We start from the raw sequence: 24,424 nt of genomic DNA on the forward strand, positions 1-24,424 counted from the left end.
TTATTTTAGTATGAACAATTGCTCTCCACACCTGAATTGGCTGACTAAGCCATTCTAGGTGGATAAGAACTTATTTTAGCCTCTTGTTATTGTGCAAAATTCAAAAAATAATCAAATATCACCTGTGATTTTCTTGAGAATTCAAAATTTAAATTAATTCTATCCAACAATAGTTCAATTTCCTATAAAACTCTAATCACTGTAAGTTGTTATTCCCATAGAATTCTAATCATTGCTAACCTCTTAAGTACTGTAGATTTATATCTCCAATTAAATTCCATTAACTTAATTGCCACTCGAGGAAACCCAAAAAAAAAATTTTTTTTCTCTCTTTTTTCTTCCTTTCTCCTTCCCTCGGCTTGCCATCCTTATTCTCTCTCTTCTTCTTCTTCTTTCTCTCTTCTCTCTTTCCTTTTCCTTTTTCCTTTTCCTTCCTTCCTTCTTCCCTCGATGCGCCATTCTTGTGTGATTTCAAGTCCTTTTGTCGGTGCTTCATTCTCTGGTCACCTTCTCCGCCATCAACTCTTGGATTGGAGTGGTACTCCATTGCCGCTTGGCGAGCTTTAGCCATTGATTCACCTTGTCAGTGCATCACCATTCAATCGACATTATTCCATTCATCGACCATTCATCACATCAATCATCTCATCGGCCATTTGTTCGATTGATACCTCCTAGTCAATTCCCTCTTTGTCTTGCACTTTGTTGCAATTTTTCAAGGTATTCTTCTTACTATTCTTGCTTGAATTGGTAATTTTGAGTTTCTTGATATTTAATGATGGTTGAGAATGTGATTGGGCCATGTTGATTGCTTTTGGAACTGGTAATTTCGCAGGTACCTGCAATATGTTAATCGGTATTTGCATTATATTAGTTGATGCCTGCAATATATTGGTTAATACCTGTAGTCCGTACCGGTAAATTGTTTGTATCTTGTTAAGAATAAGTACTGTCTATTGAACTTGCATGTTGATACTTGTGTTTCTTGTTTGACTATTGTTGCTTGGGAATGCTCATTATGTCTACTATGTTTGTAGAGATGGCATAAGACTCTCTTTCTGGTTCGCAGGTACCGGCTGGTACCTAGTTACTTGCCAAGGTATCTGCCACGTCGCAAGTATCTGCAGCTCCTTAGGTACTAGCTCTCCTTAGGTACTAGCTCTCCTGCAGCAGTACCTTGACATCTGCATTTAAGTACCAACACATGATGCAAGTACTTCTGCCACTTCTGTGCTTGTTGAATGAATCTTGCTCTATTTTATATCATGTGCTTCCCTATAGGTTGTGTTGAAAATTGGCTAAATTTTTTGGATGTTTGTATTGTAGAGAAGACTCTATCAAAATTTTTGCGGACCAGGCATCTTTGTTGACCTGTAGGTGTCTTTACAGGTGCAGGTACCTCTACAAGTACCTGGAACCTAATACCTCTATAGGTACTTCCGCAGGTGTTAAGCCTTCATTCGTTCTTATTAGGGTTCTTGTAAGTACCTGTGGTCTCCAAAGATTGTTATACACTTGAAGAGCTAATTTCCTCAGGTGTTTTTCATAGGTGTCTAACTTCATTTTTTTATTTTTATTTTTGTAGAGAATGTAAGTGTAGGTCTCTGGCACTTCTTCATTAGGTGCGGTATTAGATATTGGGGAGTTGCCAATTTAGCCTTGTTCCAAAATCGCCTATTGGCTTCAAGTTTCCTCTAATAACTTTCCTGCATGCTATAATCATTGTATTTCAATGTAATAAATTTAGCATACATTTGATCACTTGGGTACTTATTGAACAATAAGTCATGTTTCAGCTTTTATTTATGAATAAAAGTGGCCATAAGGCTTACTTATTATAGTAGCCTTTGTTTGATTACATGCGAATGCTTCAAAATGTTAACCGTTGGGTCGGTCTTGGCTATTTTATGCTTAATGTTACCCCATTAATTTTTTGTAAGGTGCAATGGCTTTGGACTTGCAGAATCACATCATTTGAACCATTACCTTAAAAACTAGACAACTGTAATTATCCAAAAAGGAATCTGGACTGTGGGAACATTGATTCCTCTTATAATGCCCTCTGAGGGAATTTTGGACTGGTGCCTCCTGAGTTCTCTAATAATCCTGAAAGTCAAGTTTAGCTCCTTCAGCTTAAAAAATTGGTTATTAGAAGTTACAGGAACTTAAAGACCAAAATTTCCCTTGGGGCATCTACACCTGCTACTGATACTAGAGAGCCAGTAAGTGGCTGAGATTGTCCCCTGAGCTCGTTAGTGCCTTTGGATGCCATGTCAGATTCCCTTAACCTAGGGACCTGGTGATCGAATAGTATTGGAATTGATGAATTAAGTTTATCAACTACTTTCTCCATACTTACATCAATTCTTTCCTTTGACTAGTTAAGAGTTCCCAACCACTGTTTTATGTTTTTCATCAAGACACCAGTGATGGTTGATGAAATAGTTTCTAATGAGCTAAGAATTCATTTGCAAATCTCATCTCGCCCCTGAACTGGATTAGTAGACAAGGTAAGTACAATTTCTGCAGTAGGACTTCCCTCTTTGTCTTGAGAACTGATGGTTTCTTTGCCAAGAATGCTTCTGGTTTTTGGAGGCATGGTGTTACCTGCAAAAAGGAATGAGAATAGTAATGTCCAATGAAATGAGACCATAGTCCCATTGGGCATGTCAAAAATTATTTGCTTGACAAAGAACAGTGATGATGTGTGTAAAGATAAGATTTTGGTCCCACTGAGCATACAAAAAATTGTTTCCTTGAAGAACAGTTAATTTAATTAATAAATAAAATAATTATTTTGGCATAAACACTTATATATAAAAATATATTATTCTAATATTTAATCAACTTATCTAATTTATTTTTAGATTTCAACTAATATTACTTGATTTTTGGTGGATAGTCATTTCTAAAAATTGATTATCCAAAAACACTGATAATAAATTTGACTATCTATAATATTAATTTAGAGTTATCTTTTACAAAAACAAATATTATTATTGCGTTTAAGATGTTAAAGATATCATTTATTATTTTTTATACCATGCAAAAGCTTGAATAATTAAAATCCATTTCTTCGAGCCATTAAAAACTGGATTGGTTTATCTTCATTTTTGTAATTTTGAAACTTTTGTGTGGAAGTTTCAAAGGTTTTAAAACTGCAATTTGATCCTAAATAAATTACAATTGGGCATAAACATTGCGGATTGATGGTCCACGATTTTAGTTCATATGATGCAAGAATCGAAGATGATAATGAAAAATAAGGTCATTAGTCACATACCGTTATTTAAGCATGTCCCAAAATTACTTACCTGTGTTGATAATAGCCAAACCCCTCCTAGATAGAAGGAAGTAATGTGTTTCAAATAGGTATGATAATCGTTTTCGAACTTGATCCAATTTATTCCGAATCTAATTAATATTTTTTTATTCCATTTTAATCTTGAAATTTTGTGGGATTGAGATAAGGAGAAGGCCTCTTCGCACTTCGTAACCTATCTTGCACAATAATATATTATTTTTTATTAAAAAATAATTTACTTATATATATTTATGTATATTAAATTTTTTTTAAAAATATAGATCTACTATTGAAATTATGTTAAATTTATATTTTTAATTTGTAATTTATTTTTTAACAAATAAATTTATATTATATAATAATAAATTAAAATGAAAAATATAAAAATAAAAAGAAAAGTCTTTGCAAGGAAATTTGTTCTGCCTTGCCTGATCCCGTACTTCTGTGGGGAAGGAACAGGAGGAACGATCTCCACTTCCAATCCTCTTCGTTGCCATTTCTAATTTTAAAATCAAGTGATTATTTGATGATTTTTGCAATCCCAATCTTTTAATCGCTCAACATATCTTGCATCATTTTTATTAGGTTTAACAAAACAATAACATCATTGGCAATTAATCTCCATAATTTTCCACCTTTAAAAAAATTAGTCATGACTTTAGACCATATGACATAATTCTATCATTTTAAAAAATGTCAGATATCGGTGCTACTTTAGATTGAATTTCAGCGGATGTCATGATGATGACTGAGTTACAAAGGCTGGTTTTAATGGGTAGTTTGGATTCTAACTGAGAACAGACTCAAAATGAGAGGGAGCGTCTAAGGTTTTTTTGTTGACTGTATTACTTTTAGAGGTTGCGTTTGGTGACAGAAAGAGGTATGGTGATAATGTTATGCATCTCATTTTGCAAAATACAGACAGTAACAGGAGTAATTATAGAGTGAAGCAGTTATTCAATGTGGACATCGTACATGAAATGATAACTCAATAAATGGATACATATGTATGCGTCGGTCTATATATATATATATATATACACACACACACACATACAAGTGATTCTAAAAATTTTATGAGTAGTTTTTTTCTTTTAAGAAATAATAATTATATCTACATATATGTATAATTATTATTGGATTGTCATTTCATATTAAATACTGACATGAAATAATCATTTTATTATATATCTAATAGTTTTTTATGAAATGAAATGTATAAATAATTTTAAAATATTAAAATTAATTATAAAAGAAATAAATTTGTAAGATTTCACTAGTAATTGTTCCCATAATGCTCAAGTTTATATAGTCTTATCCAAATTAAAATATACAATTATAGCTAAACCAAGCCCAAAATACAAGATTTAAATATATAAACAAAATTTAAATATTAATTATTTATGACATGATTACAGATAAAAAAAAAAGTAATTTATTTTTTTTTTCTTTCACCTTTCAAGGTTCGTCTAGATTCTAGAATGGGAAATGAAAATGTTTCTTGCGATAAGAAGTGAAGTAGAACGTGGTTTCTTATATATAGCAGTATTGGAAGAACTGCGTGCGGAGAAGGAATCAACCGTCAACAATGTTCCCCTTCCCCCTTCTATGCGTAAGAAAAATGTAGGGTAGAAACCAAACCTCGCATAGTCATTGCAGAAAATGATGCACCACTGCTACTTTTCCCAGATTTTTATGCAAATTGAAATTCTGGTTGTTTTCAAAGTTTGAAGTTTCAATATTACATTCGTGCCAAGAAAGGCATGTAATGTCAATGCGACGTACAAGTTTTTAGCTAATTTTTTAAAAATGGAGTTTCATTCATACATGTCAAACTGTTGTGTGCTTAATTAAGACGCTAATCAAATCATTAACCTTTCGTTTCATGCAAGGAAAAATAAGAACTAGACGGCCTACAATATATAATTTATCCTGAAAGGGTTAACTGGTCGCATGCATGCTTGGAAAATTGGAAAAAAACATGGAGAGGTCCAATCGCGTGAAACGTTGCTTCAAAGCAGGAGGTAGGAGGATGGTTGTTCTACTTCTCGGATTGAAAAGTCTTGTGGTAACCTCGCTTTCCTTCTCAAGATCTCGAACTGTATTTTGGGTGGATCAAAATTTGGTGATTTCTCAATTAAATCAACCTATTCATTTCTTGTCGGAGACACTTGGGACCTTCCCAACTTTCAGTGGCAATAGATTTGGCATTGAAAAGTAGTACTGCAACGACTTTGAATTACTTATTATTATTATTATTATTGCTTGTGGGAAAGAGAAATCGAATGTAGATCTCTAATGTTCAATATATATGCTTCTAAGTTAAATTTATTAAATAAAATTAAATTACTTTAATACATAAGCATAATAAATTATGGTATTTAATATTAAAATATTACAATAATCCCCTTACTCATTTTAATGTTAGAGAAAAAAAATTATTAGTCACAGACATATATTTATGTCTGATGAAGGTGTAACGCTGCATTAAACCATCACTTAGCAAACAATCATCTCTACTCTATAGTTAGAGTGGTTTCAAATTTGAGGTTTAATTGCTTATGGGAAATAAAGGATAATTTATCATACATAAAGAAGTGTTGACATGAGCTTTAACAACCAACACATTATGACCTCTGCATTTGTATTTAATAATAAATTCTTGATAATACTCGCTGGCCTTTGCATATGAACTATTAAGAGAAAGTCTGTGCATGAACTTAGCTCACTGTCACAATTGAAATGAGAGAGCCAATATTGGAGTCAGCTTCCATATGTGTGATAGAATAATTGAGTGTATGGCTCCAAACAAATCATTGTGCACATTATTTGAACACTTGCTATGATGTGAATGATTATGCGTTCTATGACTAGAATCGCACTGGATGTTAGATTAGTTACAGAGGCTATTTACATATTCAATATCAACTCTACAAGTAGAATGCTATTTTTATTCAATTATTTTTTCCACTTACAAGGAAAAAAAAAAAAGAATCCTTTCTTGCAATCAACCTTCTTTTCTGCAAACTTAATTAGTTAGTTGTTGGTCTATCATATATATTTTAATTTCTTAGTAGTCTGCAATGCGTTAGTGTTTAATGTTATGCTTTGTATAATCACATAATGGGTGACTCTGTATAGGGGTGTATGGATATATAGGTTAAGCAAGACTCCTTAGGGTATGAATGTGAGATATTTTATGAGGATTGAGTTAGGATCCCCAAAATTATGATCATTGTATTATTATATATGGATATAGGTTTAAGCTTTACTCTCCTATTTTATTAATGTTTATGGATATCAAGATTGAGTTAAGCTCCTTCATAACTATTATGGATATACTGCATGCATGCTCATATAGAGTGAGTTGCATATTATTTGTGTGTTGAGTTGATGGTGAGCTTCTCGTAATTGTTGCCTATATAAATTGTTGTTGGAGTTACGCTTTCCATTAGGTTGCCCAAAATATAGAATGGTTTTGTTTTTAAAATTGAACTCTCATAATGACCTCAATTAATTATGTTTTTAAAAATAATTAGGCTTATCATGAATTTTTAGTGCGTTATATCAACTCAAATCCTATTACTAATCATACTTACAGAATCGAATTGTGACATGAAAATACTTTACTATCTCAAAGGGAGTGAAAGTTAATTTTTTCGTGAGCTAATTAAAAGTTATATATATATACATAAAAATAACTATATAAGTTTTAATAATTATAATAAATTTTAATGATTTATAATTTTAATTTTTATCATAAATTATATATTTTAAACAATTAACTACTATATTTATGTTTGTTAAGTAATTTCTTGAATAATATTTATATTTCATACTTATGTAACTATAATAACAACTTTCATTGTATTAATACATAATTGATATTTATAATGTTAATAAATAATTAGACACACGTTCCTTTTCTAACCTAATATTAAGAAAGGAGAGAAAGTAGGCAAGAAAAAGAAGAGAGAGAAAGTTATTTTCTTTTGTTTGGAAATCAAGAGGGAGGAAAAAGTAATATAAAAGTTGTGTAAGTTTTTCTTAGACACCCCATATGACAATAATCGCCTCAAATTGAAGAAGAGAACAAGTGAAGTATATTTTCTAAAATTTAAAATTATAAATTTATCTTTGAATATATAATATCATTTTATTTAACTTAATAAAGATATAATTATAACTATGAAAATTAACCTTCCTATTCTCTCTCTTCATTTTCTCATCCCCTCGTTCCTATTCCTTCCTCATTTTCTCACCATGTAATTTCTTTCGCCCCATACTTTTCTACCAAACGAGTAATTTCCTTCGTTCTAACAATCATGAAGTTAATTGGATTTGGAGGATATGTCACGCGCTTGTAAAGCCCTTCCAGAACGTTAGACCGTTGAAATCGAAACGAAAAACGACCCCGTTGTCTTTCTTTCTCCCCTGCTACACTTTCCTTTCTTTCCCATCTCCGTATATAAATACCGCAATCTTCTCCATCTCTTCAGCAAACAAATCAAACGCAGAGAAATTTCTATCATTTATAGCTTCACAATGCACAAGAGTCCTTCTGGTTCACTTGGCCCAGGCGGTCTGGACCTCAGCCAGGTCTTCTTCAAGCCTATCCACAACACTTCTCCGCCTTCCCCTACCAAGCGCCACACTAAAATCTCTGTCGTTGGCACCGGCAATGTCGGGATGGCCATAGCCCAAACCATCCTCACCCAAGACTTGGCCGACGAGCTGGCTCTCGTTGACGCTAAGGCCGACAAGCTCCATGGTGAGATGCTTGACCTTCAGCATGCCGCTGCCTTCCTTCCACGCACCAAAATCCTCGCTTCCACTGATTATTCCGTCACCGTAGGATCCGATCTCTGTATCATCACTGCCGGGGCCCGCCAGATCCCGGGCGAGTCTAGGCTGAACCTGCTGCAGAGAAACGTGACCCTTTTTGAAATGATCATCCCTCCGCTTGCCAAGTACTCGCCCGATTCCATTTTGATGATTGTTTCTAATCCGGTTGACGTTTTGACGTACATTGCGTGGAAGATCTCCGGGTTCCCGTCGAATCGGGTGATTGGATCGGGCACAAACTTGGACAGTTCAAGGTTTCGGTTCTTGATCGCGGATCATCTCGACGTTACCGCCCAGGACGTGCAGGTTTGCTTCTTGCTTTTTGTATATTCAATTTTCTTTTTGGAAATAGGCTTTTAGTAGTCTGAAGCAGAGAACTGATGGTTGTGTAATTTTTGCAGGCCTACATTGTTGGTGAACACGGTGATAGTTCAGTGGCATTATGGTCGAGCATAAGTGTTGGTGGAGTGCCAATATTGAGCTTCTTAGAGAAGCAGGAAATCGCCTACGAGAAGGAGACACTGGAGAACATTCACAAAGCTGTTGTGGACAGTGCATATGAAGTGATTAATCTCAAGGGCTACACTTCTTGGGCAATTGGCTATTCTGCGGCTAACTTGGCTCGCTCCATACTTAGAAACCAGAGGAAAATCCACCCTGTTTCAGTCCTTGCAAAAGGCTTCTATGGCATTGACGGTGGGGATGTGTTCTTGAGCTTGCCAGCACAGTTGGGCAGAGGCGGAGTGTTGGGAGTCACCAATGTACATTTGACGGAGGAAGAGGCACAGCGACTCAGGGACTCGGCTAAGACCCTCCTGGAGGTGCAAAGCCAATTGGGAATATGAGGGGGACATTGGACTTCACGTTACTAATACTATATACCATATAGTATTAGTGGTGTAGTCCGCAGGCTAATTCATTTTCTTTAAATTTCTTAAATATCGTCCGTATAGAAGATCATATGAAATGGCTGTAATTTGTTTTCAATTTTGTACTTCCTAATTTGAAAATAAACATGTAACTGTTCCTGGTTTTTATGTCAAAACCAGTATCAATTTACTTCTAGAAGATGCGATTATTTGCAGTTGAAAGAAAAATAAAAGAAAGACGTGGTTAATGAATATTATAATCCTGATTAAATTCAAATGAGAAGCTGTCGGGCTTTTAACATGCACAAAAGGGTAGCTGTAGCTAACGTCCTGAATGCTAACTGAAAATGTACACACTGACCTGCTTTCTCAGAAGATTGTGAGCTACACGAAGAAGCGACTACCTTTGGAGTAATTATACCTGTAACGTGATTCGTCATGCAATGTAATGATATGAGATTAATTCCCTGTTCTAAAACAAACATTCTAAATTACCTGAGATTTAGGGCTACTGTTAAATATAGTCGATGATTGATAGGAGTTGATAGTAATTGATAACTGATAGTTGTAGCTGGTAGGTAATTGTAACTTGGTTACATAGGTTTGTTTAATGTAATACACTTTCCTTTTTGTCTTTCTTTGAATGGTATAAAAGGGAAAAAGATTTTTAGGAAAATGCATAAGCATATTGACATAGTCAATGACTTTCCTATACAACCCAAAAGGCATGTTCATAATCTTGACTCTTTATAAAAGAATAATTTTTTAATGAGTGGAAAAAAAAAGCCTTCTGCTGAAGGAGGAAGCTAGAAGAAAGAAGAATTCCTGATCAAACAAGGAAATTTCTCAAACTATGAATTAAATGGAAATATAGCAATAGATTACTGAAATTTCACACATACCAACTATTTTCCAATGTGAATAGCTTATATTATTCAACCCTTGGCACTTTTGTCTTTTACCTAAATTTTTTTAAGCCAACTATTTTTCATTGTTTAGCTTTCCTTATTCAAAAGGACAGGCAAATATTTGACAAGGAAAAAGGCATTCTGATTGTTGGGTGTCCTTTCAACAAGAATGAAAGCATTAAGGAAGCAATTTTGGCTATCACATGCGGGGATCATCATCTAGAATGGATAAAATTCTTGAAAAAGTTGCTTATCACTTTGAAAAAGAGGTGCTTTAGCCCTGAAAAATGACTATGTGGTTTGGAATTATTATGTGTTCTTGGTGCATGTGCTTTCTTTGTAGAAAATTAATTTTTAGCTTAACGTGCGTTGTACGTTGATTTACTTATTATATAAATTTATGATTTAAACTCTTTTTATATAATTTTTAAAATTTTTTTTATATAATATAATATTATCATTATATATTATTTTTAATAGCTAATTAAATTTAATTATTCATTAGTATGACTGTATTTTACTTCTAATTAAAGTTAATTAAAAAAGTTATAAAAAAAATTAATAAATTATATTACTTTAGCCAAATGAAATTTTATAAATAAAACACATGAAATAAAATTATTATTAAAAAAACTATAATTATAAAAATTTGAAAAGAATATTTTTTAATATTAAACCTTTAAATTATATATTATCATTTACTATTAATAAAATTATTTATGAGTTAGGACTTTTATCTATATAAATATTTGTTAAAATAAAATTTATAATAAGACTAAAATTTTAATAAATTAATTATTATTTATTATAAATTAGAAAATTATAAAATAATTTGATTATTTTGTAAATTTTTTTATTCACATTTTTATATTTATTAATTAATTATTAAAAAAGAATACAACACTATAAGTAAAAAATTAAGTTAATGATTGAATGAATTTTCATTATTTATTAATTTAAATATATATAATTCTATATAATGTAAATTAAAAAATAAAAAAATTGAAGTGTTTAAAAAAAATATATGGTAAATATATTGATGAAAAATTAAAATATATAATTTAAAAATACATTGTTATAATTATATATCATATATTGATTTTATTTTTTAATATAATTATGTTATAAAAGATTTACGTTAATTATCAATTTTAGTAAAAACTTTTAATTAAATCAATTTAATTATAAATCTTTCCAAATGTTTTTAGTTTTAGTAATAAATTTAATTTAAAACAATTGACTTATCAATTGATGAAAATAATTTAAATTTTTTATTTATTACAAATTTTAGCTACTCCTTTAGTTTTATTAATATATTTAATAATTCTAGTATATTTATTAATTTTAACAAACTTGATGTTATAAAAACTAATATAACTAATATTATTATCTAAATTTTTATTTTTTCTCTCTTTCTTTCTACTTATACTTTTAATTCACATATTTCTTATTATTTTATTTTAAATTTAAGGAAAAAAATATAAATAAATAATAAAACTAAAATAAATGTAATTATAATTTTCAAAATAATAAATAAATTAAGTAAAATAATATTTTTTTATCAAATTGAGAATAACTGTTAAAATTAATATAAAAATAAATAGATTAGCTAATATTAACAATGTATACAAATATTTGAATTAATTTTATCAATAAGGAAATCCAATTAGACTAATTGCTAAAATTGAAACTAATGTCAAAATTTGAGATTAAATTAATAAAATTAAAAGGTTAACTAAAATTGAGAAAATTTTTAAAGGTTTTTATTTTTTTAGTCATTTAGTCATTAAATAATAATATAAACTTTATATAAATAGATAAAAATTTGAAATGAATAAGTATTTAAATTTGATGTTATGATTTTTTAATATATTTTTATTTATTTTTATTTTAAACAATTAATTATTCAAACAAAGTCCAAATAATTTTTATGAATAGTATTTTTAAAAAATTTTTAATATATTTATAAATTATAATATTTTATTGGTATAAAGAATAAAATTAATTTGAAAATAGGACTAATTAATAAAAAAATTCTAAGCATTTTTTTTAATTTTATTTAAAATTTTAGTTGATTTTTTTAAAATTGTAAAATTAGTGTTAGCTTTATTTTTTTTACCTAAATTAGTCAAAATTAAAATGCAATTATAATAATTTTATTAAATTTTTCAATAAAAATTATTTTTTAATTTATTATATTGACAATAATTTGAGAATATAAAATTATTTATTTTTATTCTTAATAGAAATGAAATAAGTAAAATTTGTTTATATATAAAAATAAATTTTAGGTTTAATTAAAACTATATTTTTATTAATATAAATAATTTAAAAAAGTTATAAATTTATAAACAATAATGTGGTTTATCTATTTCAATTCGTTTAAAAATTAAAATTCTTAATTTTAATATATCGTTAAAGCTAAATTTTTATTTAATTAAATATACATATTTATTAATTTTATTGAAATAAATTAAATAATTTTTAATAAATTAATAATACTTATAGGGTTATAGTTATAGAATTATTATATTAAGAATTATAATATATTTTTTAGGATATGTAGAATTATTATTAAAATAATATTAAAATTTTAATTTATATTAGTTATTGTAATATTAAAAAATAAAATTATTAGGTATTTAGTGACAAAAATTTCATTGCTAAAAATTATTGGTGACAATATTATAAAATTAACATAATAAAGGACTTAACAACAAATTTTATGTTCCTAAAAAATTAACAATGATAATATTTAGAAAGTATTAATTGTTAAAATTATTAACGATGAATATTTTTATCACTAAATAGTATTAGCAATAAAGCTATATAGATAGCATGTAATATATTTAATAGGATTATTGGTGACAAATTATTTATTTATTGCTATAAATATATATTTTTTTTATATTTTTATAAATAATAGATGAATTAATAATTTTTTATTTATTAATTTTTTATTTTAATTAATTATTTTTTATAAAATTTTATATTTTATTAAAATTAAGTAAAAGTAAAATTAAAAATTTTAAATTTATATAAATTTTAAAATTAAAAATTTTAAATAATAAAATATAATTATAATTAATTTTAAAAATAAAAAATAATTTAATTAAAGTTAATATTTTTTTTCTCCTTTCATATATTTATATATAATATAGATTATAAGTTTCAACTGTTATAAATATGATTAAAGATAAAAATTTGTGCCCAAATAAACGCTATTTTCTAGGGCATTATAATTAACCGTGATTTGACGATGATAAAATATACATGTGATGCACTCGATTGGCTGTTGTAATTGGGCTTGACTGACAAAGGGCAATGAAAGGCTCTCTGGAGCTTGTAATTGGGTCTGATATTGGGTTAGGCATATATCCTGATCCAATTTGATGGTAATCCATTCGACCCGATCGCGCTAGCGACATCAATGGTTTGGTAACAGAGATTGAGAGCTAAACTCCGGAAGTCACCAGCCAGAAAGGATTGATTGGCTAGAGAGAAGTAGTGGAATAGTTGAGGAGAAAGGTGAAACAGAAGAAAATGGCAGGAAGATTGAGCAACGTGGCATCACGGATCATGGGAGGAAACGGTGTCGTTGGTCGCTCCGTAACCTCCTCTCTTCGTCTTCGCTCCGGCATGGGTCTCCCGGTCGGCAAACACATCGTACCTGACAAACCTGTCAGTATTTACAGTACATACTCTTATTCATTAAACCTCCATGCCTATAACCTTTTTTTTTTCTTTTGCCAAAATTTTCAAACCATCGAAAATAAACTATTAAATCCCTAAATTCACTTGATTTGTTTTCTGTGCTTTAGCTTCCAGTAAATGATGAACTGGTCTGGGACAACGGAACTCCGTTTCCTGAGCCTTGTATTGATCGCATTGCCGATACTGTTGGAAAGGTAATAATACCAATCCATAAAGATCAAATTCTTCTGATTATCTTATTCTTTTGCAAGTAACGTGTATTTTTTGTTGGGGGTGTGTGTGTGTTAACAGTATGAGGCTTTGGCTTGGATGTGTGGAGGTTTGGGCTTTTTCGCGACACTGGGACTGTTAGCCGTGTGGAATGACAAAGCTTCTAAGATACCATATGTATGGCAAACAACCCCTTTTTTATTTGTTTGTGCATCAGAATGTGATATTTCTCGCTTATAATGAAAAGGGCTTGGTTTTGGTAAGGAATGGAATTGGTGTTTGTTTCAATTTTGATGTCAATTGTTGGAAGGGGTTCGTCTTGTCAATATGGAAAATGAGTAAGGTTTGAGTTGATATTTGATAAACATTGTATGGTGAACTCTACTTCAATCCAGTTTCTATACAATGCTTTGTATTTTTGAAGATGCATCAGTTCTGTACATCTGTTTTTACTGTGTTGTATTTAGTTTTTCATCAGTAGGTTCTGTTACTTTACTTTAAACCTTTGATTTTAAATTTTAATCATGGAACTTCTTGAATGAGACACATGGAACTCAATATCCTGATCCTGTAATCTTTTTAGTTGATTTATTATCAGCCAGCTTTTTCCATATCAATTATTATTATTTTTTTCTTTATAACTAATTTGTTTTCTGTGCAAGTGAAGGAAGTGGCCCTTTCTGATAAAATGCATTTCCCTTTTTTTTTCCCCTTTTTACATTGATTTGGGACAACGTGATGAATGGCTTAAGTGTGTATTTAAATGTTACAATTGCTAAATTAGACTCAAAGCCTCTTGTAACAATATTAGTTTCTATATTGAATTACCACAAAAAGTAGTAGAAGTTTATAAGGCCTTTGATCTTTCTGGAGTATCCGAACAATGGTGCAATAATATTCCTCTTGTTTCCATTTGATTGTCATTCACAAGTTGATGATTTTTAAATGAAACAAGTCTAGTTATTCTAACTAAGATTCCTAAAAGAAAAAGCTTCAGGACAGAGTGATACTGTGTGTGTCTCATATGCAGACTCCCCTTTGACATTGAACTTAAGCTTTTTTTTTTTTTTTCTTTTAGCAGCATTGTCTTCTTTTTCTTTTAGCAGCATTGTCTTCTTGTCTGTCATGTCATGTACATTTTATGATCTCCTGATATTCTCTTCTACAACTTGGTTCTGTACCCTGCCTTATCCTACTGCAGCCAAAGGGAACAAATGAATCTATGTTAAGGTTTGATCCTTGTATCACTTACGCTGACTTGGTTTTCATTTTCATGGGCTCAATTGACATGCCATCTCACATACTGTTGTTTTATGTGATCCAAGTTCTTTTTCAAGGCAGCATAATATGCAATATATGATGCTGATGATATTGTAAGATTTATGTATATTTAGGCCATAGGACCTTGATCATTCAAGGAACTTGTTTACAAGCCCTTTCATCCTCATTCTTAAGCCTCTAAATAGTCGTTGATTGTGCTCTTGTTCTTCCTAGGAAGTCGCTTGTTTATTTTCATTAATATCTGCCACTGATTTCAGAAGCTAAAAATTTGTCATTGAGAGTGAGTCAATTCCTTTGGATAGGAGGAATTTCTTATTTCTTCTGTAATACAGATTACAGTTTGACCTCAATAATATTTAAGCCTGCGTCGATTTAGTGAGGATTGCTTGTGTTCATGGAGATTCCAAGTAATAACTTTGGACCATGACGCATGATATAGTTTATTTTTGAGTTGCATCTCAATCTCAAAAATTGATCAGAGCAGGGTAAAATCATGGTTAAACAGTATAATCATCCTAGGTCATGCAACCCCTGTTTGTGGGAGGAAATGCCACTGTAGTGTCATGTTGTATGAAGGAATTTTTTTTTTTTTGTTTTAATGCCTATACTATCATGTCTTATTAAAGGTGTTTGCAGCATAATGCAGTTCTGTAGTTCTCTCTGTGAGTCAAGTATCTGTGTTCCCTATTTCATTTTGCCATACGCATTTTATGTGCTGTTTAATTACTGAAACTCAATTATTTATGATGCGTTTATGGCATTTGAAGTAATGACTCTGAAATCACTTACTTTGGGGGGTTATTTAAGGAAATTAAAAAAGGGTTGTTTTCCTGAATTTCCTTATTTTCTTATCATGCATGCATTAGTGATTGAATTTGAGACTGCTATTTGGCTAGGTGCATACCTTCTATTTGTTAGAAATAATTTTGTTTAAACATTTAGCTGTTAAAGGTATATGTAATGAATGTTGGGGTTGTGGCTTTAATACTAGTTGGGGATGTACTCCTATTTAGTGTTGTACAACATTTAACATTTTCTGAATTTGTTGACCAGACGCCAAAAGTATATCCATATGACAACTTGCGGGTGGAGCTTGGTGGAGAACCGTAGGTTAATCGTCTGCGTGCAAGGCATTGTACGGTTTATGGTGTTTCGCATATGTTCATCTGTTTGCTTGTGGAATTTCAAACAGTTGATAAAAATAATGGTTGCAGCTGACGTTAACCTCATGAAACAAATTGCTTGAGATGGTTTTGTTTAAATCGGATTCCCGAAACAAATATGGTGATTCTTTTTCACTGTTAAATGCTTCTGCTAGTGTGGGAAAATGAATTAGTTGTGTTATTCGGTAAAAGTTGCCTCCAAACACTAGAAAAAACCGTACCATTTAAAAATGGCACATCCCATTCCCATAAACATGGGTTTGTGGATGTTCCTGACTCTCTAATCTCTACTTCTGAAATTATGTTGTTCCTGAGCTAGAGCTGCAAACTTTATTTTCATTCAATTTAATATTTATGAGGGACTATGTGATCCGAGTGAAGTTGTACAATAACCTTCCATGCAAGTTATGATCTTACTTGCGTGCTGATGGCAATTATCTGAATTATATTGACATGTTGATTGTGCTTCAATAAAGTTTAAAAAAAGTTAATCAAGTTATGGAGTTAGTTTGGCATTCATCTCTCGAGTTAGTTTGCCATTCAGCTCTCTCAACTCTCGATGTCTGACATCATTGTATTTGGTTGCAATTGGTCTCCAGGGCAAGATAAATGTAATTAAATTTTAAATAATTATTGTTGTAATAAAAAATAATATGTAAAAATATAATATATACAAGCTCTGGGTATAATTTTTTTGTCATTACATTTATATTCAATGAAGTATTTAATTATATATTATTTGAATTACATGAAAACATCTAAATGGTATTATTTTTTCTATACAAATATCGAATAAATTTAATAGTAAAATATTTCAAGAACTTGAAATCAAAAAATTAGTTAGATATATTTCATTAGTATTGAATTTGTTTCAAAAATTGTGAAGTTCATTTCTCATCTCTCTAACTATTAATAATTAGACCCATAAATTAAAAATAGTCAAATTATTCGACGATCATCAGGCTACATCAATTGCTTTGATCTATAATTGGCATTCAGGATTCTCTAGACACAATTATAAATTCGTCATTGTAATGCTAGCCATATATTTTGAAACGATAATGCCAAAGCAACGTGCTCACATTCTTCATTTTTGACAGCTTATTCTGTACTGCATCTCCGTCTATAAAATCCTCATTCCTCAACTAATCCATTCACCATTTCCCTCAGTCTCTTGAAACCTACAGAGGCTAATTATATCTCAGAAACCATACTATAATTTTAGGACATAAACTTACAGAGGCTAATTACATCTCAGAAACCATACTATAATTTTAGGACATACATCTTTCAGAAAAGGCTTCAAGAACTGTACCCTCCATTGCCTTTCTGCTCCCTCAACCTCCTCTTCTGCAGTATGGTAAGCGCTGCGACTTGCTCCGTGGATGCCCTAAAGTTCAAAGTATGTGCCAATGGGGCTAATTAAGATCCCACCAGATGCACTTTGCTGCAGCCTCATTGGTAATCTTGTTGATCTTGAAGCTGATCTTTGCCTCTGCACTGCCATTAGAGCTAATGTCTTGGGCATCAACCTCAACGTTCCTGTCGATTTGAGCTTGTTCCTCAAAAACTGCGGCAAGAAAATTCCAGAAGGATTCAAGTGTCCATAAGTACTCAGTTCTTTTTGTTTCAATAATTTATTTCTTTGCCTTACGGTGTGTTCTTGTCGAATAAGTAGTGAACCAAGAAGGTTACCGTAATGCTTCAATTCCGGCTTCTTGCTTTTTTCTTCAATTCCTGTATTCTTTTAACGAATCATCCATTTTACTTCAAATGAATTTAAATAAAATTGTAATTTATCTTATTTTATATATGAATAGAGAGAGACATTATTAAACAAAAAAAAAATTCCAACAAGGACAGTGGAATCAGCTATGTACACAAATTCAGTACCTATTTTGACCGGCCATTATTGCCAATTAAAGGGGCAGATGTTAAGAAAGAGCTAATCAAGAACCCAAAAGAGGATTCTGCAAAAAAAAAAAAAAATAATTTAATAAAAAAAAATATAGAAATATAACTTACCAGTCAGTTAGTACAAAAATTAATTTCACAGTAAATCTTGACCTTTCACTCTTAACAAAATAAAGGGTATATTTAATTAAGTCATTATTAAATACTATATATTACATTTATTTAAAAAATATGAAATAATCATTGAATTAAAATTAACGAAAGATGGCCCAGATCATTTTATATAATTGTGTTTTTATTACAATTTCCATAACACATTAATATTAATTTATTTCATGGATTTAATTAGATACTGTATAAGGAAGAGCATATATTGATTTGCTTCGGCTTGAAAAATTAACAAAATTTAAAAATGAAATTTGCAATAAATCCAATTGAATTAGGGAGAAAACTAAATTGAATTGAACAAATTTTATTTGGTTTCTTGGTTCATGCTTCATCTTGAGTTTTTTTTTTTTTTAATTTATTTTGTACTCATTTCAGATCTTATTTTAATTAAATATTTTATTTTAATTCTAATTTGAGATCTGATTAATAACTATTAATTAAAAAATGAAATTATTTACATATACAACAATAATTAAAAAAAAAGTTCAGTTATAATTCAATTATACTATTTTTTTAGAAAATTGAATCAAACTAAATAGAATGAATTTTTTAAACTTAAAAATTTAATTGAATCAATTTATTGAGAAAGTTGAATTAAAATTTTGAATTAAATCGAATGGGTTAATTTTTTAATTTAAATTAAATTGCGCTCACTTATTATATCTCATTTAATTGTGAATAATTCCGCATTTTATTTGCCTATCATCGTGTCATGAAGTAATTATAATATGTAGTTTCTTTTCAAGTTTCTTTAAGCTTCATTGAACTTGAGCTGTACGTTGAAGGAACCTTCTTCCGCCTGAACTCCAGGGAAATAAATCTAAATATTACTTGTTAGCTGGCCCCTCAGCTAGTTCCGACGAACTACCTCCAAAAATGAAGAGAGTTGTTAGAGTTGAATAAATAAATAAAGCTGTGAAATTTTCACTTATTATTTCCAAGTTTTTTAGTTTAGCATGATAAGGCTTAAGTTGAGTATATGGACTGGCTTATTGACCTGGTTTTAGAATTATCTCATTGTAACTTCTTATTTAACTTACAAGGATGGTATTCAATCACTTTCAATTGATAATTTTTAATAAATATTTCATTTTTTTTTTTTAATTTACAATGAAGTGGGGTGTAAACAAATTAAGACGAGTCGAGTTTTGGCTTGTTCAAACTTGGTTCGTTAATATTAGTTCAGGCTCGAATTTGAGTTTGAGCTCGGTTCGAGCTTTGACATTAAGGCTCAAGTTCGGCTCATTTTCAATTCGTTTATTATATCTCATCAAAATAAACTCAATCGCAAGCTCGATAAGGTCAATCTCGGTTCAAGTTTGATAAGCTCGATCTCAAATTCGATAAGTTTGAGTTCGAGCTCGAGTTTGAGTTCAATTTCATAATACATTATTACATAAGTTCATAGTCATAATAATAGAAAATAACAAGAAAAATAATTTAAAACACATTACAAGTTATTTTAAAATAACACAAATTATAATACCATCATAATTTAAATAAAATTAATTATTTTTTATTCTTTCAATTCAAAACTATATAGTTTTAAATCAAAACTACATAGTTTTAAAATTACATTATAAATTTTATGTAATTATAATTAAATTATTATTTTATTTTTCTAATATTATTCTGATAAAATATATTACTTTTTGCATTATTAATTAATTCATACAATTAATAAATTTTATTAATTTTTTGTATAAATATATTATAATTTTAGCTTTTTACTGTTTTTATATTTAATTTATTTAAATAAGTTAAAAAAATTAAATATATTAGATTATTTAATTTATTAGATTATATTTAGTGCTTTATACCTTTAACCAATACTCTATTTAAGTTATAAATAAATTAATTTGTATAGAATAAGTAAACAATTAATATTAAGTACAATAGTAATTACGAAAGCATATATCTAAGTTATACATAGGGAAGATGTGCTAGTGCTAAACTTGTCACATCTTACCCGTCCGTAAGGTATAACATGATCCCGTAGTATACTCAATGAATCACCGAACTTCGTCAACCGATAATTCATTAAATACACTATAAGGGATTTTAAACAATTTCTAATTATTTTAATTGGTAAAATAATGTTAAAGCATCATTTAAAAACCTTTAATTGGAGTTTAAATACAAAGTAAGAAATTTAGTAAATTTTATTTTTCGCAAATTTTATAAAAATTTCGGTAGAGTGTCATCTATAATTGGAAAAACAATTCTTCTAGCACCTGTAAAAACACTCTCAATAAATTTATTTTTCAACATCAAACTCCAATATAGTCTCAAATCAACACAAGTCAACACAATTTCATTTCAAAATATACAACTCAACACAGTTCAATAAAATTCTTCATCCTTGCTTTTGATTTAATTTACATAAACAAGTCTCAATTTACAGAAAGAAAATAAAAAATAATATTATTTTAGACTTTAATGTACAACTGCTTAATTAACTACATAAATACATATGAACAAAATAATATTTACATCAATTAATTTACAAGGGTATAAAGTAATACCCGTACAAAAATCCTCAAAGTAGCTCCCTTGACAACTTAGCAGCTCACTTTGTTGCCTTATCTTTTCCCTCATCTGCGACAGCAAATAAAAGCTATCGCTGAGTAATGATTACTCAGTGGTGCACAATAAAAATTTAAAGATATTAAATATCAAAACATACATCCATAAACACAAATTTAAACCATTGCACAAGATCATTCATAAGGTTCAAGTCAACTTTTGGAGTATCATTTTGTCAAAATAATTTATAAATCACAGTGTTACCAATCCATACACAACTTAGGTCATGACACAAAATTTTCGATCAATGCCGTGTTGTACACCACAATAAAGCAATCTTAACCCCACTAATCGAAATCAATGAGGGAGGTGGCGAGCTAGCTATATGAATACTCATCCGATCTCAACCTCAACTGGCAAGCTAGAGAGGGAGGAATATAGTCGATCTCAACACCGTAAATGGAGGAGGATTACAGTGATATTGTCATGCTAAGTGTGAATCCAAAACTAATTTAAAATCAAGTTATTCAAACATTTCATTCAAACATTAAGTAAATTCCCATTTCAAATTTCAATTCACAAAGTGGGCAACACAACACTTTTCAAGTCATTATTCAGCATAAATTATGTCAAAATATATTCAAATAAATTTTCTCATAGCAAATTAAAATTGAAAAGGTATTGTGCACAAACCTTGTATTAGTCGCCTCTAGGCCTTGACTCACTTTAACTTCCTTCCCAGCCTCTTTTTCCACTGAAACACACAATTTACAGTGTTTTAGTGTCATGTCTCATAATTATTCCAACAATTAATTTCATGCATACTTAATTGTACCCTTAAATTTGCTTAAAATAGAATTCTTTGAGTTTGGTAATTTGGGGTTACTATTTATTATACTATTCAAGTCAAAATGTTGACTTTTTCATGTTTAATAGGTATGTTAGTCCTAAATGCACTCACATACCACATTTTAAGTGTCAAATTTGTTGGCATTGATTGCCATTCTAATTTCAAAGCTTCCTAAGAAAAATTGTAAATTTTCAGTTTTGGGTCACTGTTTTTTATTGTTCCATTGGTCTTATTACAGTGGGAATTTGGCTAACTTTCCTTCATCAAAGTTATTTCTTATTGTATTAGCTTTAATTCCATTTTAAATCACTCAATTTGGAGTTTTGTAGCTCAAGTTATGTTAATTTAAAGGTGGTTGGCCGGATTGGTTTTAACCCAAAATTCTGGGTACCAATTCTGTTCTGGCAGTTTTGGTGTGCTGAATGCGGCTCACTTTTCGGATGGGTTATGGTCAGAATTTGAGTTTATATTCTTCATCAAAGTTGTAGTGCTATGTCTCAGATTTCCATCGGTATAAAATTCAGGTCATTTGGACCTTCCTAGGCCAAGTTATGACGATTTGAACAAAAACTGTTCATATGGTCAGTTTTATGCAGGGCAGTGTGCCTAAATTCGGATTTGACCTAACTTTTCACCAATTTGTGTTCAGTTTTAGGGTTGGGTTTCTACATAAAAATTGTAGCTTTGGGTCTTAATTTTCATTTCCAATTGGCTTCACACCAATTTGAGCAACCAATTTTCAGTTATGCCCTCTTGAGTTGACCAAGGTCAAACTACCCAATTGAGGCAGCATCACCTTCACCATTTCAATCCCATTCCAACCATTCAAACACATTCCAAATGACTCAAATTGACCATTTCAAACCTCAATTAGGTCTAATTGCATCAATTCCTAAAATCCCTAATTTTTTCCCCCCAATTTTTAATGGTTCAAGAACCCTAATTTTCTAAGTAACACAATTCACTCAATTTCAACTACCTAAATCATGCATATACTTCATACAATACTGAAATTCATGTTTGATTAAACCAAACCACTCAATTCATCATCCACCCAACCTAGCTGAATTCCATACTCTTCCACTCATACAAAATTTTCTCTATTTCTCATGCAATTTCATCACAATTAAACTTAAATTCATGAATTTAATAAGAATTTAAGCTTGAAGTTGGACTTACCTCACTTGATCAATTTTCTCAACCTTCCAAACTTCAAGATTTCTTCTTTATTTTGCTTCCAATCACTCAAACAAGGCCAAATGATAAGTTTTTATTGTAGGGACTATGGAAAATATGGCAAAGTTTAGGGTGTCTTTAAGCTCAAAATGAGCTTTCATGGAGGAAGTGGAAGAGAAAAGAGAGAGATGAGAGAGAGAAGGGCTCACGGCAAGAAGAAGAAAAGAATGAAAAAAAATGTCTTTTTAATTTATTTAATTGTCTCTTTAAATGATCATCCCCTAATTTTCAAATTATAAAATTTAAAATTTATTACATCATGCTTAGGTAATGTATGTGTCATAATATGTTTTTCTTTTTGAATTTTTCATTTTCTTTTTCTTTTCTTTCCATAACTTCTTCACTTTAAATCTAATTTTCATAAATTTAATTTCCTCCATTTTAGTGGACATTTAGGCCATGAGTCACTTCTAAGGGTGAATTGACCAATTTGCCCTTTGCTGGTCTGATTTGGTTTTCCAATAACACTGTATTTCTTCCTGAACCCTGATCTAATTATTTGACCTGATTCTTAACTCTTTTCTTTGGTTTTCTCATTTCCACTAGCTTTGCAATAATTCCTAGGACTGCAATGTCATAATGTCCCGTACAAAATTAGAGTTACAATTGACCTCGCAGTCACTTCCCGGTATGGTCACCCATCGCTGTGACTCCTGGCTCATTTAACATTTTATGCTTTGTTTTTTGAATTTTCATTTCATCATCATATAGTGGCTATTTATTTTTATTCAAGGCTTTTCTATATGACTTAAAGATGGTTCTAATCCTCTTAATTTTTCGGACCGACACTGATCACCGGAACAGTGAAATGCACAGGACTATAAATGTAGGGGTGTTACAATTCTCTCCCCCCCCCCCCCCATTAAAAGAAGTTTCGTCCCGAAATTTTACCTGATTTTAGTATCTGAATAGTTGTGGGTGCTGTCTCCTCATGTCCTCCTCACTCTCCCAAGTAGCTTCCTGGCCTGAATGATGGTTCCACAGTACTTTTACCATTGGTATCTATTTGTTCCTCAGTTGTTTCACCTCATATGCCAAAATCTCAATAGGCTCTTCCTCATAAGAGAGGTCTGGATTCACTTTAATCTCTTGTACTGGTAGCACATGAGAGGGGTCTGATCGATACCTCCTTAACATGGACACATGGAAGACATTATGTATCTTCTCTAGCTCTGGAGGTAGTGCCAATCTGTATGCCAAATGATCCACTCTCTCTAGAATCTCATACGGTCCAATAAAACGAGGACTCAATTTTCCCTTTCTGCCAAATCTCATAATCTTCTTCCAAGGGGAAACCTTGAGGAATACCTTATCACCCACTGCATATTCAATGTCTCTCCTTTTTGAATCAATATAGGACTTCTGTCGGTTTGAAGCAACCTTTAATTTGTCTCTGATCAGTTTGATCTTTTTCTCTGTCTGCTGAACAATCTCTG

At 30.5% G+C, this 24,424-nt stretch overlaps 2 protein-coding genes across 2 annotated transcripts; both read left to right on the forward strand.

Annotated features, from left to right (window-relative positions):
- Positions 1-7,780: 7,780 nt before the first annotated feature.
- Positions 7,781-9,270, forward strand: LOC110640868 (L-lactate dehydrogenase B). The gene is made up of 2 exons (XM_021792395.2): positions 7,781-8,455; positions 8,551-9,270. Exons 1-2 carry the CDS (start codon positions 7,850-7,852, stop codon positions 8,992-8,994), a joined length of 1,050 nt encoding a protein of 349 aa, XP_021648087.1. The 5' UTR covers positions 7,781-7,849; the 3' UTR covers positions 8,995-9,270.
- A 4,047-nt stretch (positions 9,271-13,317) lies between these two features.
- On the forward strand, positions 13,318-16,437 carry LOC110640876 (NADH dehydrogenase [ubiquinone] 1 beta subcomplex subunit 8, mitochondrial). The gene is made up of 4 exons (XM_021792403.2): positions 13,318-13,607; positions 13,748-13,834; positions 13,932-14,027; positions 16,185-16,437. Exons 1-4 carry the CDS (start codon positions 13,470-13,472, stop codon positions 16,239-16,241), a joined length of 378 nt encoding a protein of 125 aa, XP_021648095.2. The 5' UTR covers positions 13,318-13,469; the 3' UTR covers positions 16,242-16,437.
- Positions 16,438-24,424: the final 7,987 nt, after the last annotated feature.

The sequence above is a fragment of the Hevea brasiliensis genome, chromosome 9, assembly GCF_030052815.1.
Source record: "Hevea brasiliensis isolate MT/VB/25A 57/8 chromosome 9, ASM3005281v1, whole genome shotgun sequence".
Taxonomy (NCBI): domain Eukaryota; kingdom Viridiplantae; phylum Streptophyta; class Magnoliopsida; order Malpighiales; family Euphorbiaceae; genus Hevea; species Hevea brasiliensis.

Excerpts from the sequence above, each read along its gene's own strand:
- LOC110640876 (XM_021792403.2), top strand. The coding sequence starts at position 13,470 with ATGGCAGGAAGATTGAGCAACGTGGCATCACGGATCATGGGAGGAAAC. Across the intron at positions 13,608-13,747 it reads ACATCGTACCTGACAAACCT|CTTCCAGTAAATGATGAACT; the intron begins GTCAGTATTTAC and ends TCTGTGCTTTAG. Across the intron at positions 14,028-16,184 it reads AAGCTTCTAAGATACCATAT|ACGCCAAAAGTATATCCATA; the intron begins GTATGGCAAACA and ends TTTGTTGACCAG.
- LOC110640868 (XM_021792395.2), top strand. The coding sequence starts at position 7,850 with ATGCACAAGAGTCCTTCTGGTTCACTTGGCCCAGGCGGTCTGGACCTC. Across the intron at positions 8,456-8,550 it reads TTACCGCCCAGGACGTGCAG|GCCTACATTGTTGGTGAACA; the intron begins GTTTGCTTCTTG and ends TAATTTTTGCAG.